The sequence below is a fragment of the Chionomys nivalis genome, chromosome 13, assembly GCF_950005125.1.
Source record: "Chionomys nivalis chromosome 13, mChiNiv1.1, whole genome shotgun sequence".
NCBI classification, from domain to species: domain Eukaryota; kingdom Metazoa; phylum Chordata; class Mammalia; order Rodentia; family Cricetidae; genus Chionomys; species Chionomys nivalis.
Genome location: NC_080098.1, coordinates 19,281,472 through 19,297,357, shown reverse-complemented (window position 1 = coordinate 19,297,357; position 15,886 = coordinate 19,281,472). Strand labels below are relative to the sequence as shown.

General features: G+C 42.8%; 1 protein-coding gene and 1 non-coding gene across 4 annotated transcripts in view; one reads left to right on the top strand and one right to left on the bottom strand.

Annotated features, from left to right (window-relative positions):
* Positions 1-15,886, bottom strand: part of Dclre1c (DNA cross-link repair 1C) — a 35,177-nt gene that overhangs the window by 3,097 nt on the left and 16,194 nt on the right. The window contains exons 10-14 of one of the 3 annotated variants that reach the window (XM_057786931.1): positions 13,719-13,855; positions 13,166-13,220; positions 10,295-10,383; positions 7,165-7,259; positions 4,321-5,184 (exon numbers count right to left, since the gene is read on the bottom strand). In XM_057786931.1, coding sequence (XP_057642914.1) covers positions 4,321-5,184; positions 7,165-7,259; positions 10,295-10,383; positions 13,166-13,220; positions 13,719-13,855 — 1,240 coding nt within the window. Of the gene's footprint in view, positions 1-4,320; positions 5,185-7,164; positions 7,260-10,280; positions 10,384-13,165; positions 13,221-13,718; positions 13,856-15,886 lie in introns of those variants that run through there. The other 2 variants (XR_009058176.1, XM_057786932.1) reach the window with 2 other exon arrangements.
* LOC130886244 (5S ribosomal RNA) lies at positions 76-194 on the top strand. Its single transcript, XR_009058229.1, has one exon. It is a non-coding gene; the product is annotated as a 5S ribosomal RNA (ribosomal RNA).

Here is a 15,886-nt window from a genome sequence, read left to right as displayed (position 1 = left end):
AAACTTACTTTCATCTTTCTGGGTCTGGGAATTCTAATCATGGTGTCCAGTGTGAAGACCAAAAAAGAAAAAAGAGTCTACGGCCATACCACCCTGAACGCGCCCGATCTCGTCTGATCTCGGAAGCTAAGCAGGGTCGGGCCTGGTTAGTACTTGGATGGGAGACCGCCTGGGAATACCGGGTGCTGTAGGCTATTTAAAAAAAAAAAAAAAAAAAAGAAAAAAGAAAGAAATGGCAGCAAATAATCCTTTCCATGTCCTGATTAAGATTTACCTACGCTCACTGTCCGGGCCTTACTAGGCTGTAATAAGCTCAAGTAAAATGAACTGAATCCAGGAATTCAGCACTTCCTTTATCTTCTCTTAACCTGTTTTGGGAGAAGCTATAATGTTATTCAGAATATTGCCTTCACAAGGCTACTTGTTCACAATACATAGAATACACTGTTTGCATATTTGAGATCTCATTCTATGTTTGCTACCCAGAATTTTCAGAATGTGTCAAAAAAATATATATATATATATATTTTAATTGCATTTTTTTTGTTGTTTTTCTTTGAGAATCTTAAAAGCATTCTAGGTGTGGTTTTCTTCTCCCCGGATACCAAACTCACTTTGAAGTATTCTCAGGTTTAAAGACCAGATTTTTAAAAAAAAAAAATTCAGTGTTTTGATTGCCAAGGTATTTGGTCTTATTTACATTCAGGTTAAAAGAAAAGAGAGGACAAAGGGGAAAGGATTATTTTTAATAAACATGTGGCTTTGTTTTGTCCTTACTAATAGAAATTTAATGGGTCCTGATTCTGTGGGTTGGGGGTAGGTCTCGAAGTAGGGTATCGTGTGGCTCAGGCTAGCCCTGAATTTTCTGTGAGGCTGGAGATTATCTTGAACTATTACTGGCCTTCCTCTACCTCGTACTGCTGAGATTACAGGCATGCACCACCATGCCCAGTGTAAGATTTTTACCTTTAAAAAAAAGACAAAACAAGTGCACACAAGTTTCATTCTAAGTCCCACACATGTAATGTACTGTGCTTCTAGTCACTGTTCCGTTACCTTCTTGTCCCCACCATTCCTCCACTGTCTTCCTTTTATACCTTCACCTTGTGATAGCTGTTGATCTAAAAAGAGATGTGTGTATGTAGACACACTTGTGGCTGGGATAAAGGTCATCAGTTCAGCTCCAGCTTGGTTCCTTCAAATCACATGTCCTGAGTGTATAGTGGCTTCAGCAACAGGAACTTGGAAATAGTCCTGACAGGAACTTAAGCAGGAGCAGAGACTGAACTCTGCTCACTGGCTTTCTTACACAGCCCAGGCACATCAGCCTAGGGATGGGATTGCCCACAGCCGTTAAGAAAATCCTCCAAGCAACGGTCTGAGCTCTTAAGGTCCAAATGAGGAGCAGAAGGAGGGAGAACATGAGCAAGGAAATCAGGACCACGAGGGATGCACCCACCCACTGTGACAGTGGAACTGATCTATTGGGAGCCCACCAAGGCCAGCTGGTCTGGGACTGAATAAGCATGGGTTGATTCTGGACTCTCTGAGCATGGCAGACAATGAAGGCAGATGAGAAGCCAAGGACAATGGCACTAGGTTTCGATCCTAATACATGAACTGGCTTTGTGGGAGCTTAGCCTGATTAGACGCTCACCTTCCTGGACGTAGATAGAAGACCTTCGTCTTCCCACAGGGCAGAGAATTTGGACTGCTCTTCAGTATCGAGAGGGAGGGGGAATGGTGTGGGGGGAGGAGAAGAGGAGTGGGGATAGGGGGAGGGGAGTGGGGGGAGGGGGCAATATTTGGGAGGAGGGGAGGGAAATGGGAAACGGGGAGCAGGTGGAAATTTTAATTAAAAAAGAATAAAAAATAAATAAAAAGAAAAAAAAAAGAAAATCCTCCAGGGGCTGGAGAGATGGCTGAGAGGTTAAGAGCACTGCTCTTTCAAAGATCATGAGTTCAATTCCCAGCAACCACATGGTGGCTCACAACAATCTATAATGGGATCTGGTACCCTATTCTGGCCAGCAGACACATATGCAAACAGAATACTGTATATATAATAAATAATATCTTAAAAAAAAAATCCTCCACATACCACAGGCCGATTTGATGGACACAGTTCCTTAATTGAGGTTCCCTCTTCCAAGGTGACCCCAGGTTTCTCAAGTTGACAGCTGAAGCTAACTATGATAAGTGTTTTGCATATTTGACTCTTTGCTAAAGTCAATGTGGCTAGCCACTAGATTTCTTGATGTATCTTGGCACTTTAAAACTCTTTAACCTTCAATAATATATAACCTTTGAAAATGAAGTCAGCACCACACTTCTGTTTTGATGCTGTTGGTAATGAGGTCTCATCATAGAGTGCTCAAGAGCCTTGACACTGGAAGCCCCCGTTGCTAGTGTCTGAGTCTTGGCTTTACTGCTTTACTAGCTTTGTGAACTAATCTGTGTGCCTTAGCCTCATGTCTACCTCAAAGTGTGGTTTCACAGATTAAAGCTTTATAAAGTGGTTTATCACAGAATAAACACCATATATAAATGTTTCCTATTGTTATTCTATATTCAAAACATAACCTGTAAAAACTGATCATGTAGATTGATCTAAATCTATTGTTCTTAGCTCTCTAACTCCTTCAGCCAGTGTTTGTACCTGGTTTAAGACCTAAAACATGAATATTACAGTTATAAAATATTAGACATACATTCAGAACAATGTGGGCATGTTTTGAATGCTTACTTTGGATCAGCCCAAATGTTGGGCTGAGATTTATGGCTCAGTTAAAAAACAAAACAAAAATAAAGTTTTGAGTATTAGTGAATATATTCAAATGCATAGTTATATATACATATATTCTAAGTCATATACCCACTAGGATGGGTCTAGTAGTTCCTGATCTAATTGCCATGTAGCAGTGATGAGCTGTGACATTCAGTTTAATCTGCACATTGTGAGACTCCATTTAAACTTATTTTAAGTGGTATGCCTATATGTATCTTTTTTTCTTGACTTGTAAAATGTCAGCATAGTAAAGTGCTTATGAAGGTGTTTATAAAGATTCATTAAATTCATATACATCAATACAAAAGCATTGTACTTTAAGGCAATTTCACAATTCAAAGTATTTTCCTTTACATTGTAATTGTTGTAGTTTCAGTTGTATATTGTATTGGTGACCTTTGTATTTACTAAAACAATTCTTGATAAGTTGCCCAGGCTTGACCTCCAACTTAAGTCCCTCCTGTCTCAGCCTCCAGAACAGTTAGAACACAGCCTTGCCTAGCTCACTGGTGATTTGTAAGATTTTTATTTTATGTGTGCTTTGCCTGCCTGTATGTACACATATATGTACACACACCACATGTGTGCCTGGATCCTCCAGGACGGAGTTATAGACAATTTTGAGCCAGCATGTAGGTGTTGGAAGTAGCAAGTGTTTTGCTGAGCCGTCTCTCCAGCCCTGCCTCTGCTCTCAGTTTACTTTAGTAGGCCGCCTTTTCTTCTAGACTGCTTGTTGTGATTTAGGATACAGTGTATCTTGGTGGAACGGTCTGCACATACTTGAAGAGATGTATTCTGCTGTGAAGTAAAAGTTTATCAGATCTAGTTCTCTGGTGGTGGTCAGTTTTTGTATTTGTATACTGATTTAACGTATATATACCATTTTCTCTAAGAGAAGCATGTTAAAATTTTTGTATTTGTGTATTATCTGGTCTCTTTCCTGGAGGGCAGTACTGGTGATTGAACCTAGGACTTCATACATGCTAGGCAAGAGCTCTACCATTCCATTGTCTTGCTGAGTTCGACATTTTGTCTAGGACAGTATCTGCTCTTATTATAGTCTCTCTGGCCTTCTTGAACATACTTACATTGTCCTTTTATCTTTAACTTTACATCACTTGAATTGTGCTTTCTGTAAACAGCATAGTTGACTTATATTTTTCCCTGAGTCTGTGTTTTTATGAATCTCTTTACATCATTTGCATTTATTGTGAGGATTAATGTGTTTAGATTTAGTTCTACAGTCTCATGCAACACTGGTTTTGACCCTGTCATTTGAGCATACTTTAGTATTCCATTTTGATCCATTATTATACCAATGTATCGCTTTGTGTAGGTTTTTTAGTGGTTGCTCTAACAGGTGTGTCTAACCTGCAGGCCATATACATCCACAGCTATGAGTGTTGCCCAGAAATTTGTGTATGACATTGTGTTGCAGCATCAAAAGATTGGACATCCTTGCTAGAATTAGGGTTTTAATTCTTAAATATCTAAGAGTGAGCATTTTCTTTTCTCAACAACTATACTCTCACCTGTTGCCAGTTTTCCATATAAATACTGTAAATGCTCTGGTTTAGGAAGCTCAGCCTCTGGAGTTGAGGGGATTTCAAAATCGGAGGAGCTCTGTGAATCCGCATGTGTGCTGGTTAGTAATGTTTTCTCCTCAGGTGGGGATTTCTTGCCACTCACAGTATCTGGTTCTCCAATGTAAAGACCTCCATTTACTTCATCTCTGCTTTTCGAATCACAGTAAGAATCCTGTGGACCATGTGCATTCTGTTCCATTTGAGAGGCGGAAATATTCTCTCTGCTTTTTGGTGTGTAGGCATCTCTGTTCAAAGATGTGCTGTCCCCAGCACTTCTCTCTTGGGAAGATAACAAAACAGTATCACCCTGGCTGTCCCAGCCCTGACTTCCTTGATCTGTTATGTGTGTTGACTGAGACGAATTCTGGGAAGAGATGTGAGTGGATTCTCCATCAGAGTCAGTGAGAAGCCTTGGTGACTGAGATTCCCCCGTCTCTATGGAGGAAGGTAAATTTTCCAAACATTCATCTGTGACACCATCTTTTCTTTTGAAAAACACTTCCCACTGTGGTGTGTCTGCATCAGCAATTTGCTGGGGGACTGCCGCAGGGCCCAGACCTCCCTGCAGTGAAGGCGGGGTTTCTAACTCTTCTTCAGTGTCACTGTTAGATTCTTCACAGTCTATGAAGTTGGCCAGAGAAACCTTCTGCATACTGTCTGCTTTGTAGCACCCAGGGTTTTGTTTCAGTTCAGGCTGGTCTTGTGGCAATGCCTTCACTGGAAATACCTCAGGATGAAGAGTTAGCTGGTACGGAACTTTGTGCCTTAACGGTATTGGTAGAGGGTCATCAAAGAGATCATCTTCCTCCTCTGAAAAAAAACAAAGGCATGTAGGGAACAAGGGAATGAGACTTTTCACTTCAGTGGGAGTTGGAGCTGTACCATTTACCTGTTTCAAATCTTGGAATGGTATAAACACAGGTGCCAGTCTGCAAAGAGATAATAAAAGGCTGCCATCTGTTGAGAATATAGGTAAGTACTTCTCACATTTGAGGGACCACTTGACTCACAGGGTGACCTTTTTTTTCTTAAAGGATTTTGTTTTCAGTTATATGTATGTGTATATGTTTGAGTATGTGCCCATGAATGACGTGCCTGCAAACGTCAACAGTGTTAGATCCCTGAAGCTGGAGTTAGAGGCAGTTGTGAGCCAACTAATGTGGATGCTGATAAAATTCTTCTGTGTGTGGACAATCCATGGAACATTTTAAGAACTAAGGGATACTAAGGCCTGGTCAGCAAACTTACAGAAAATGATCTATAAGCCCCCAAATCCAATTCTACGCCTTCTGCCCTTGAGCTGTCTTTGTCTGTGAGCCACCATTCCTGATAAGTGTAGCTACCATCCCTGAGCAAATAAGCCTCTCTTTACAGAAAATGGAGGCCATCACAGAAAACCACAACTGGACGCAATGCAGAAATCAATGGATAATGTACATCATAGCTCCCGCATCTATGACTGAGGGAATATTGTGGAAGAGGCGACAGACTGGAAATGAGTCAAAATACCAAGAAGTCTCCTGTGAAAGTCGAATAATGACAATATCAATTATTAATGTATCAATTAATTGACACATTAATGTGGAAGGGTGCAATTTTCCAGGGTTACACCCCTAGACAAAGTAACTACAGGCAACTAATGACTGCTGGGAGGAGAATTAGCTTCTCCAGGGATGAGCCCCCTTATGAGTCATCCAATGCAATGTTATCAGCCCTGATACCATATATACAAACGACAAAACCCAGCATGTATTTCTCTGTTTGTGCATATACATATATACATGTGCGTATACATAATAATAAAAGATTATCAACTTGAAGGGGGATGTGGAAAGGGCTGGAGGAAGGAAAAGAAAGAAAACGGAGGGAAAGTGATGATCATGTTTTAAAACCCACTCAATAAAACCAATGACATGCATGGACTAAAATATGCATATTGCTTATAAAATAAATCATCCTTTAGTTCCAAGGCCAATGCCTTCTGACTTTGGAGGGCACCAGCTACATGTGTGCACAGATATTCCTGGGAGCAAAACTCATATATACATAAAATCTCAAAAGTAATTTAAAATTAGATTCTAAATGAGTAGAAATATAGAAGCTAAAATGGAAAACAGACCTGAGTTCAAATCCTAGTCCTATCACTTCCTGCTAGACTTTGGGGGATTTTCTAAATTGTCTAAATGCCAGTGTTCTCTTTGGCAAAGTCAGACTGACATCACTTGGAAGTTTGTTTACATGTCTAGCTGTAGTGTGTAGAAGATGAAGACTTGCCCTATGGAAGTGTTCAATACACAGCATCTTTCTCCAGTCAGACTTCACTTCTGGCACTTTACCAAAGGATGCAAATCTGAAGTAACCACCAAGTGTGGCTGCTATAAGCCAACAAGGCTTTGCTCAGAATCTAAAGTTCTCATTTCTAGTCAGAACTTATCTATGTTCTTAATTACAAAACGAAATAGCAGTATAAGAAAGTAGAATGAGTGGAGAAGAACTGTTTGTGTAACACCCCTGCTCCGTCTGATCAGAACCAAAGGAAGCTAAGTCTCTTCAGCATCCTCGCAAAAATGCCCTGGGGTGACAACACAGCCCTCCTGGGGTGACAACACAGCCCTCCTGGGGTGACAACACAGCCCTCCTGGGGTGACAACACAGCCCTCCTGGGGTGACAACACAGCCCTCCTGGGGTGACAACACAGCCCTCCTGGGGTGACAACACAGCCCTCCTGGGGTGACAACACAGCCCTCCTGTCACAAGGTGCATTCTGGGAAGACCAGAATCATTCTTACCTGAGTCTACATAGATTGTTCTGGTTCTCTTCAGTTTTCCAAGTGGTTTGTACTTTGGTTCGGCACTTCGGGAAGATCGGCACAGAGGCTTTAAACTGATATAAATCAGAATATTTGACTTTTCCTTTTGGGAAAGTGGCTGAAGCATAAACATCACTTAGAGCAATTAGAACAAAGTCATAGGGCGATCAAGTGAGCATTTGTGGGAGATAAAGGCAATGTTTAATAAAGATCTACAACTTAATAAAGTGTCCAATGGAAGCACTTACAGACAACGTTAGTAGATGCCAATCATGTACAGAGGGAACAGTCTTAACAGATTAAAGCCAAACTTGAATCTTTGCTCTTAATGAACTCTATCCCAAGACAGATTAAGTCACCCATTGAAACCTAGCATCCAGAGTTTGGAGAGGTGCTTCTTCTCTGTTTAATGGCATTTATTTACCTCTTGCAAGGATCCCACAAAGTTGATCTGATTCCAGAGCCACAAGCTGAAAGCCAGGACACAGAAATAAGATCTGCAGGGGGTCCACCCTCACTGAGGGCTACACTACCTACTTTCCTTCTGCCAGCTTGTTAGAAGCCTTGAGGATCAGAGCCAACACAGCAGATGGTGGCAGCCATGAAGCTCCCAACCTGACTACAGCCAGACTTCTATTTGTCATCTATGTTCTCATGTCTGTGATATTCCCTGGCTCAGTCCCATGTGGCACCTCCAGAATCTGCTGTTACTACTTCTCTCTGTAGCCATTTCATGCATTCTCTTTGGGTAACTTTTACCAAGTGAAGGTCACTCTCCACCCACCTACCTACAACAGATTGCCCAATAGAATTGCAAGCTAGGAGTACAAGACAGGATAACAAGCACTCCAAATGATTCTAAGTATATTCCCATTTTGGGGCTGGAGAGATGGCTCAGTGGTTAAGAGCATTGCCTGCTCTTCCAAGGGTCCCAAGTTCAATTCCCAGCAACCACATGGTGGCTCACAACCATCTGTAATGAGGTCTGGTGCCCTCTTCTGGCCTTCAAGCATACACACAGACAGAATATTATATACATAATAAATAAATAAATTTTTTAAAAACTGTATTCCCATTTAAATCTATAAGTCAATCTTAAATCTCAGTGATCAGGATTAAATTCTTAATTCTTGCCTTACTAGCCAGCATGTTGCTTTCTTTACCATGCTTTCTGGCTTCTAACTAACATTTTTAGTCAACTAAAAATGGTGTGAGCTAGTACAAATAACCTGATTACCAAGATAATCTAGTCCCTGCACTAGGTCACTTTAAAAAGATTTTGTTTTTATTTCTGTATTCATGTGTCCATCACGTTTGAGGTGAATATGTTCCATGGAGGCCAGAAAGGGCATTGGGTCTGCTGGAGCTGGAATTAGAGCTAGTTGTGCAGCTTTGGATGTGGGTGCTGGGAACCACACTCAGGGCCTCTGGAGAGCTCTTAACTACTGAGCCATCCCTCCAGCTTACCACTTCACATCTTAAGAATTGGCCACTCAGGGAGGGTAGAGGGAGAGAGGGGAGGAAGGGGAGGGAGTGGAGAAAAATGTATAGCTCAATAAAAACAATACAAAAGAATTGGCCACTCATAAGTAGATATTATATGTAAAGCAAAGGAAAACCAGACTACAATCCACAGGTCCACAGAAGCTAGGTATCAAGGAAGACCCTAAGAAGGACACATGGATCTCCCAGGGAAGGGAGTTAGATGAGATCTCCTGGGTAAACTGGGGACAAGAAGGGTAAAGGGGAGGGGATGGGAAATGAGAACATGAGGGAATGATGGTCAAAGTGGGTAGGGATGGACTGGGAGAGCAGTGAAAGAGAGATCTTGATAGAGGGAACCACTATGGGGTTAGAGAAATTCCCAAGAATCCACAAGGATGACCACTGCTAAGACTCCTGGCAACAGTGGAGAGAGAGCCCAAACTGGCCTTCCCCAGATTGGTGAATACCCCAACTATCATCATAGAGCCTTCATCCAGCAACTGATGGAACCAGATGCAGAGATCCACAACCAAACACCAGGAATCCAATTGAAGAGAGGGAAGGGAATATTTGAGCTAGGGAGGTCAAGATCATGATGAGACATCTATAGAGGCAGCTGAACAAAGTTTGTGGAAATTCAGGAACTCTAGGCCGACAGCTGTGGAGTCTCCGTGGGACTGAACTAGGCCCTCCACATGTGGGAGACAGTGGTGAAGCTTGACTATCTGTGGGGCCCTGACAGTAGGATCGGGATCTATCCCTGGTGTATGAGTTAGCCTATTGGAGCCCATTCCCTGGTGGGATGCCCCAACTTAAAGTGCCAGACTTTTTGTTGACTTCCCATGGGAGCCCATACTCGTTGGGATGAGGGGTGGAGCGGGAGAACTGTGGATGGAATGTAAAATGAAATTAATCAAAGAATCATTGCTTTGGAGTGAAGAAGTTACAGTTGGAAAATGAATACAAAAGAAAATGTTTAATTACATGTTGGCTTCTAATAAAGCATATAACTTGTGATCATAAACAACATTGGCCACCAGTAACTTCCACTTCCCCTCCTCCCGCCATCAGAACATGTATCTTTCGTTCCCGTTTGCGCGACTGAGCTCTGACTCAGTTTAGCTCTTATTCCTTGTGCTTCCCTGGTGATTTTTGTCCTTGACAGCCTCCCACCTGTCTGGTCCCAAGAAATCTCTTTTCCCAAAGTCTGGCATTTGGACAAAAACCAGCATCCTCTCCAGGACTTGAGAAAGTAGCCTGTACTTGCTAAAAGGAAGCATTCTCCTTGTCTCTGGCACAAGGGACCCTGGCTCTTCCGTTAACATACACCTGTGGTGCCTATTGGCATATCAAGCTCCTAGACACATTCAATCCCTACACTTCAAAGACTTCCACCTCAGTTTATATCCCCCTCCTCCCAGGTACCTGTTCCTTTGAAAATCCTGGGCAGTGGTGGCTCACCGCCTAGATCTCTCCAGAGCCTGGAGCCTGTTCCCACCTGTCTCTCGAAGCTCAGTGCTGTATGTGTTCATCAGTCTCAGGCTGATTTTCAAGCATAGCACTCCCATGCCTCCCAGCCAGAGCCACCAATAGCACACAAGACCCACAAACAGAAGCTACTCACACGTCCATGACCTTATCCACGGTGAGGCCTACTGGAATGACGTTTGGATATGCATTCACTGGACAGATGTAGCTCAAAAAATCTTTAATCTAGAAGGAATATAAAATGCATCAGCTATCTCTGATGGGAAATTGAGGTGCCAGTCTATTCCCAGTTCCTAGTATACAGAACCAGTTGAGAGGCCTCTCCACGGAAATAAATGAAGAGGGGACATACAGACACAATGGAGTTGTGTTCAGCCATAAGGAACAAACTATGTCATTTGCAGAAAAATGGATAAAAACTAGAGATCATTGTGTTAGGCAAAATAAGCCAACTCAGGCAAATAGCGCATTTTGTATCATGTGGGTACACACATACATGGTACATGTACAGATATGTGATAGGAAAGCAGCAGAGTAACTGTATGGGACAGGGACTATCAGGAGAGAAAGAGATAGTCTAGTCTGTTTTCTCTCATTGGTGGGAACTAGGTCTAACAATACATAATGGAAACAGATGGGGGACTGTTTCAGGAGAGGAAGGAGACCAGTGAGAGGGAGAGGAGGGACAAGGGAGGGTAATGGTGGACAAAAATGAACAAAGTATGAAGATATATTTGTATGAAAATGTTATGATAAAATTCATTATTTTGTATGCTAACTAAAATATTAATTAAAAAAAGAAAACTGAGGGTGTCAGAAAAGAGAGGAATAGGAAAGGGCAGCAGAGCTTCCTTGTGACCCTGCTTCAATGCTGTTTGCACGTGGGGACCACCGAGGGACCTGCCAAACAAAAGACACACACACTGGCAATGCCCTGGCCTCAGTCCCCTAAACGCTCCCTGTGCTGCACTACGTGGGGGTCTGGGAACTTGCACATTTGAACTTTGTTCAGGTTTCTGCTCCACAGAAAGAGCTTGAGTTCCTAATTAATGGAATCTAAAAATGGTGCCTTTGTAAAATTCGACATTCTTTTGTTCAAGGCCAGTTGCCTACACATTTGGCAAACCCTCTTCCATGTGAGTTAGAATACAGCTGAATATTGACCATAATAGATACAAGAAAAGAAGGTCTTGTACCTTTTTCCGTGTATAAATAGTCATTACCAGGGAAACTGCATCTTGGAGATCACTTGATTTGCTCTAATGCCTATTCTTATGGAATCAAATACCACGCAGTGGCTACCACCTTTGAAGACACCAAACTCTTCTGCCCATTACATCTTAGTTTGCAGTTACTAAAGTGGGCAATGCAGTCAAGCCTGAATGCAACAGTACTCAAGAAGTCCAGTAAGACTGAGTCCAGTAGTGATCTCTGATGGCCCAGGGCCTGCAGGTCTCTCCTAGCAGACAACTTAGGACAACCTGCTTCTGTGCACATTTCTCTAGTGCCAGAGAGAGGACCCCTTACTGATGTGGGATGCCCCTCTGTATGCTGTGAATATGTTTTATTACTACTGGTTAATAAAGAAGCTGCTTTGGCCTATGACAGGGCAGAATAGAGCTAGGCAGGAAATCCAAGCAGAGATAGAGGGGGAAAGAAGGCAGAGTCTGGGAGACGCCAGCAGCCACCAGGGAAGCAAGCTGTGAAATGACAAGCCACAAGCTTTGTGGTAAAATGTAAACTAATAGAAATGGATTATTTTAAGTTTTAAGAGCTAGTTAATAATAAGCCTGAGCTAACAAGCCAAACAATATGTATCCAATATTAAGTCTCTGAGTGATTATGGTAAAAGTGGCTGCGGGACCAGGCGGGACAAGAAACCTCCAGTTATACCTTACCACAAAGTCTGAAACACTGCATGTTAAGGTGTCCGAAAGCTGTTCACACACAGGTGGATGTGAACAGGGAGCACACACAAGACCGAAGCAGAAGGCTTCGTGAGCAAAGCTGCTAGCCAGTGCAGGCTGCGTGTACTCTGAGACGTACAGCTCGGAGGAAGTGTTCAGGTCCAAGACCCTTTGTGTGTGTATGACTCAAAAGACTGCACATACAAAGTCCTTTCATACCAATTTGAAACAATTACAGTTTAAAACATTCACAAGTATGTTGATTTTTTTTTTTTTTTTGCCTCTTCAGAATATAAAATAGAAGAATTCTCCTTAAGAGTTCTACCAGGCAAACCTCACTTATTAGATATTGGTGAGCTGTGACCTCAGTAAGTCTAAGGCTCAGATTCTTCATCTACCGTATAAAGAAAACACCTGTGAAATGCTGGCGCCAGTACCCGCTGGCCAGTACCTGGTACTCGGGGAAACATCTGCTGCCATTATGCAGGACAGAATTGGTAATGACAATACAAAGGCTTGGATCCCCTCTTTCCAAAATGGATGGCCAGGGCACAAAGCATGGCCATCTAACTCTAACTCTAACTCAAAGGACCAAATGAGGACACAGAGCCCCAGGGATTTCCAGTAACTATGAAAGTGGCTACTCTAATCTAAAGGACACCTATTCTTTAGGAACTTTGCACAAACAACTTTTTTATACCTTTAGGGAGGCATGCACACAAAAACCATTACTTGCCCCTAAAGTGCCCACCTTGCACGTATGAGGATCTGAGTTTGATGCCCAGAACCATGTAACAATGCTGGGGATAGTGGCGCACACTGGTAATCCCAGTGCCGGGAAAGCACAGGAGGACCCTGGCCAACAGCCAGCCTAACTGCTGAACTCCATGCCGATGAGACACCTGGGGCGGAAGAGTATGACGGCCTTCCTGAGGACGACACCTGAAGCTGCCTTCTGGCCTCCACCCAGATACACATCCACACTCACTCCTTCCCCCCCCACGCACACATATATGTACACCCCACAGACATGTACCCTGCCCCGTGGTGACCAACCCCAAAGGCTGCAGTCAGCAGTAGGAGCTGATGGATCCTCTTACCTCACTGTAGGAAGAGTGGAAAGAAAAGCACGCTCTGTATGAGCTCTCTCCTGTCCTAGGGAAAAGCAGAACACAAAAGGACACTTTGCAAAACTAAGTGGTACTGTAGGGTTGAACCCCACTTAGGCTGTTTGGGTGTGAAGCCACGTGGATGTGAGGCACTGCTTCTTGGGACAGGAGGCAACTTCTCCAGACACGGAAACCTTCTGTAGACATTCTAAATAGCCCAAATCAAGGAGGTGTTGCTAAGGTATTGGGGCCATTGTGGAGCTGCTTCTATTCTTTCCAATACCTGTCTGTGATACACAGCACTCAGATGCCTTCAGAGTTCAGCCATCTTGTCTCTCACAGAGGAAGTCCCTGGATACATCAGCAAATGTACTGCCATAGTTTGAAAGAAACATCCTTTCGTTTTAAATAATGTTTAAGTGAAAAACATAGTTCCTACAATTGTAACATCCTCTCCCTGGGCTCATGCTGATCCGAGTTTAAACTTCATTAAATACAACACTTCCCCTCTGGGTTTCTAAAGACCAGGCCATTGGTCCCTTACCTCACTATCACATTGGTTTTTCTGGTTCTCTCTCCAAACCACATGGTGGATGGTTTGATGCTGATGGTATGGAGCGCAGTTTTGTTTTTGGAAGTAATCCCACAGGGTAACTTATTCCATTGAAAATACTCCTCTGCCTGAAAACAAAACAAAAACACATTTGTTTTAAATCCTAGCTACATATTTTCAACAAGGCTATTGTAGACTGGCATTCAAAAGCAATTGCAGGTGAGTTTTTGGACATGAAGAAACTGCAGACGCAAGGAAGGAAGCGGGTTATTTTAGAATAACCTGGCCTGGGTGCTCCAATAATGCTGGAAAGTAGGTTTGTATCAAGAGAACTCCCTGGCTTAGTGAGGTGCCACAAGGCTGGAAGATCATGAGTTTGAGCCCAGCCTGGACTCCAGCAGCCTAGCCCTATCTGCAGTGAGGACTCTCAAGAAAATCAAAAGCAAGCTACTCCTTGGGCTGGGGGAGGTGGCATATGATGACCAGGGAAACAAGCAGGAAGATGGCAAGTTTGAGCCTAGTCCATGCTACAACAGCCCGAATCGGGGCACAATGGGAGACCTCCCGGTTTATTATCTACATTCTTTTCGCCATCCAAGAGTCTACTGGATGGGTAGCTGTGTATGATTAAATAAATGACGAGAGTTAGACTATGTAGCCTACCTATCGCCAGTTATAGTTATGAGTTAGACTGTGTGGTACCTATCGCCAGAAATAGTTTCTAACATGCAGCTTTCTTACTGAAAAAAAATTCTTTTTATTTGTCTGTATGTGTGTGTGCATGTGTATACATATATGTGTGTATGGGGGGGATGCCCAAGGAAGCCAAAAGAGGGCATTAGATCCCTGGAGTTGGATTTACAGACAGTTGTGAGCTGGGAACCACACGCCTTTAATCCCAGCACTCGGAGGCAGAAGCAGATGGATCTCTGTGAGTTCAAGATCAGCCTGATCTATAAAACTTAATTCCAGGACAGCTAGGCATGTTATACAGAGAAACCCTTTCAAAAAAAAAAAAAAAAAAAAAAAAAAAAAAAAAAAAAAGACATTAGTTGGGGGAGGGGGAACAGAGAATATGAAGAGCAAATGTAATTAAAAATATATTGTATAGGATTGGAGCGGTGGCTCAAAGGTTAAGAGCACTGGCTTTTCTTCCAGGGACCCTGAGTTCAATTCCCTGCAACCACATGGTGGCTCACATCCATCTATAATGAGATCTGGTGCCTGGCATCCAAGCATACATGCAGACAGACCACTGTGTATATAATAAATAGATAAATAAAGATTTATTTTTTAAAAATATATATTTTATAGATATAAGGAAGTGCAGGGAAAAAGGTGTATTATCAAAGGAAAACAAACGTCAAAGGCAAACAAAATAGAAGGCTGGCACTGGCAACTCAAGGGTTCACAGTAGAATTACAAAGAAAAACTGACAGTGAGCAGCAAAGACACCTGCGGCGCTTCCTTGGGCTTACAGAGTTGGAAGGAGGTTATACCTAGATATTTAAGTGAGTAGAAGAAAACTACAGCTTTTTTTTTTTTTAAAAAAGATTTATTTAATTATATATACAGAATTCTACCTGCATGTGTCCCTGCAGGCCAGATGGCTGTGAGCCATCATGTGGTTGCTGGGACTTGAACTCAGAACCTCTGGAAGAACAATCAGTGCTCTTAACCTCTGAGCCATCTCTCCAGCCCAAAAATTATAGTTTTCAAGCATACACCTGTCTTAAGTCTCAGAAACAAGTAGCAATACACTGTGAACATGTTTACTTAAATTATAAGCTCGACATAGTATCACCCTGGCCTCCACATTAGTATCTCTCTATCCACAACCAGTGTGGCTCTTAGACCTCATCAGAGAAGTTTTTGTGTGCAGTGGACGGTGGTGGACACAAACTCACAGCTGAAATGCAGGGAGTAAGTGCGGGGTGGTGCCCAGCCACGAGACGTCTCTAACACATCGCCACCTCTGAAGCTCAGGGGCCATCATGGAAGTGGGCACAGAAAGACAGTAAGAGCCAGAGGTTATGGGGACAGGAGCCAAACTGTCTTCTAGCCATGAAAGAACTGCTGCACACATTAACACAGAGTGGGAAAGTTCTCGAGCAGACCCTACTCCTGAGGAGCTATGGACAGCTGATGCCTTCTGGAAG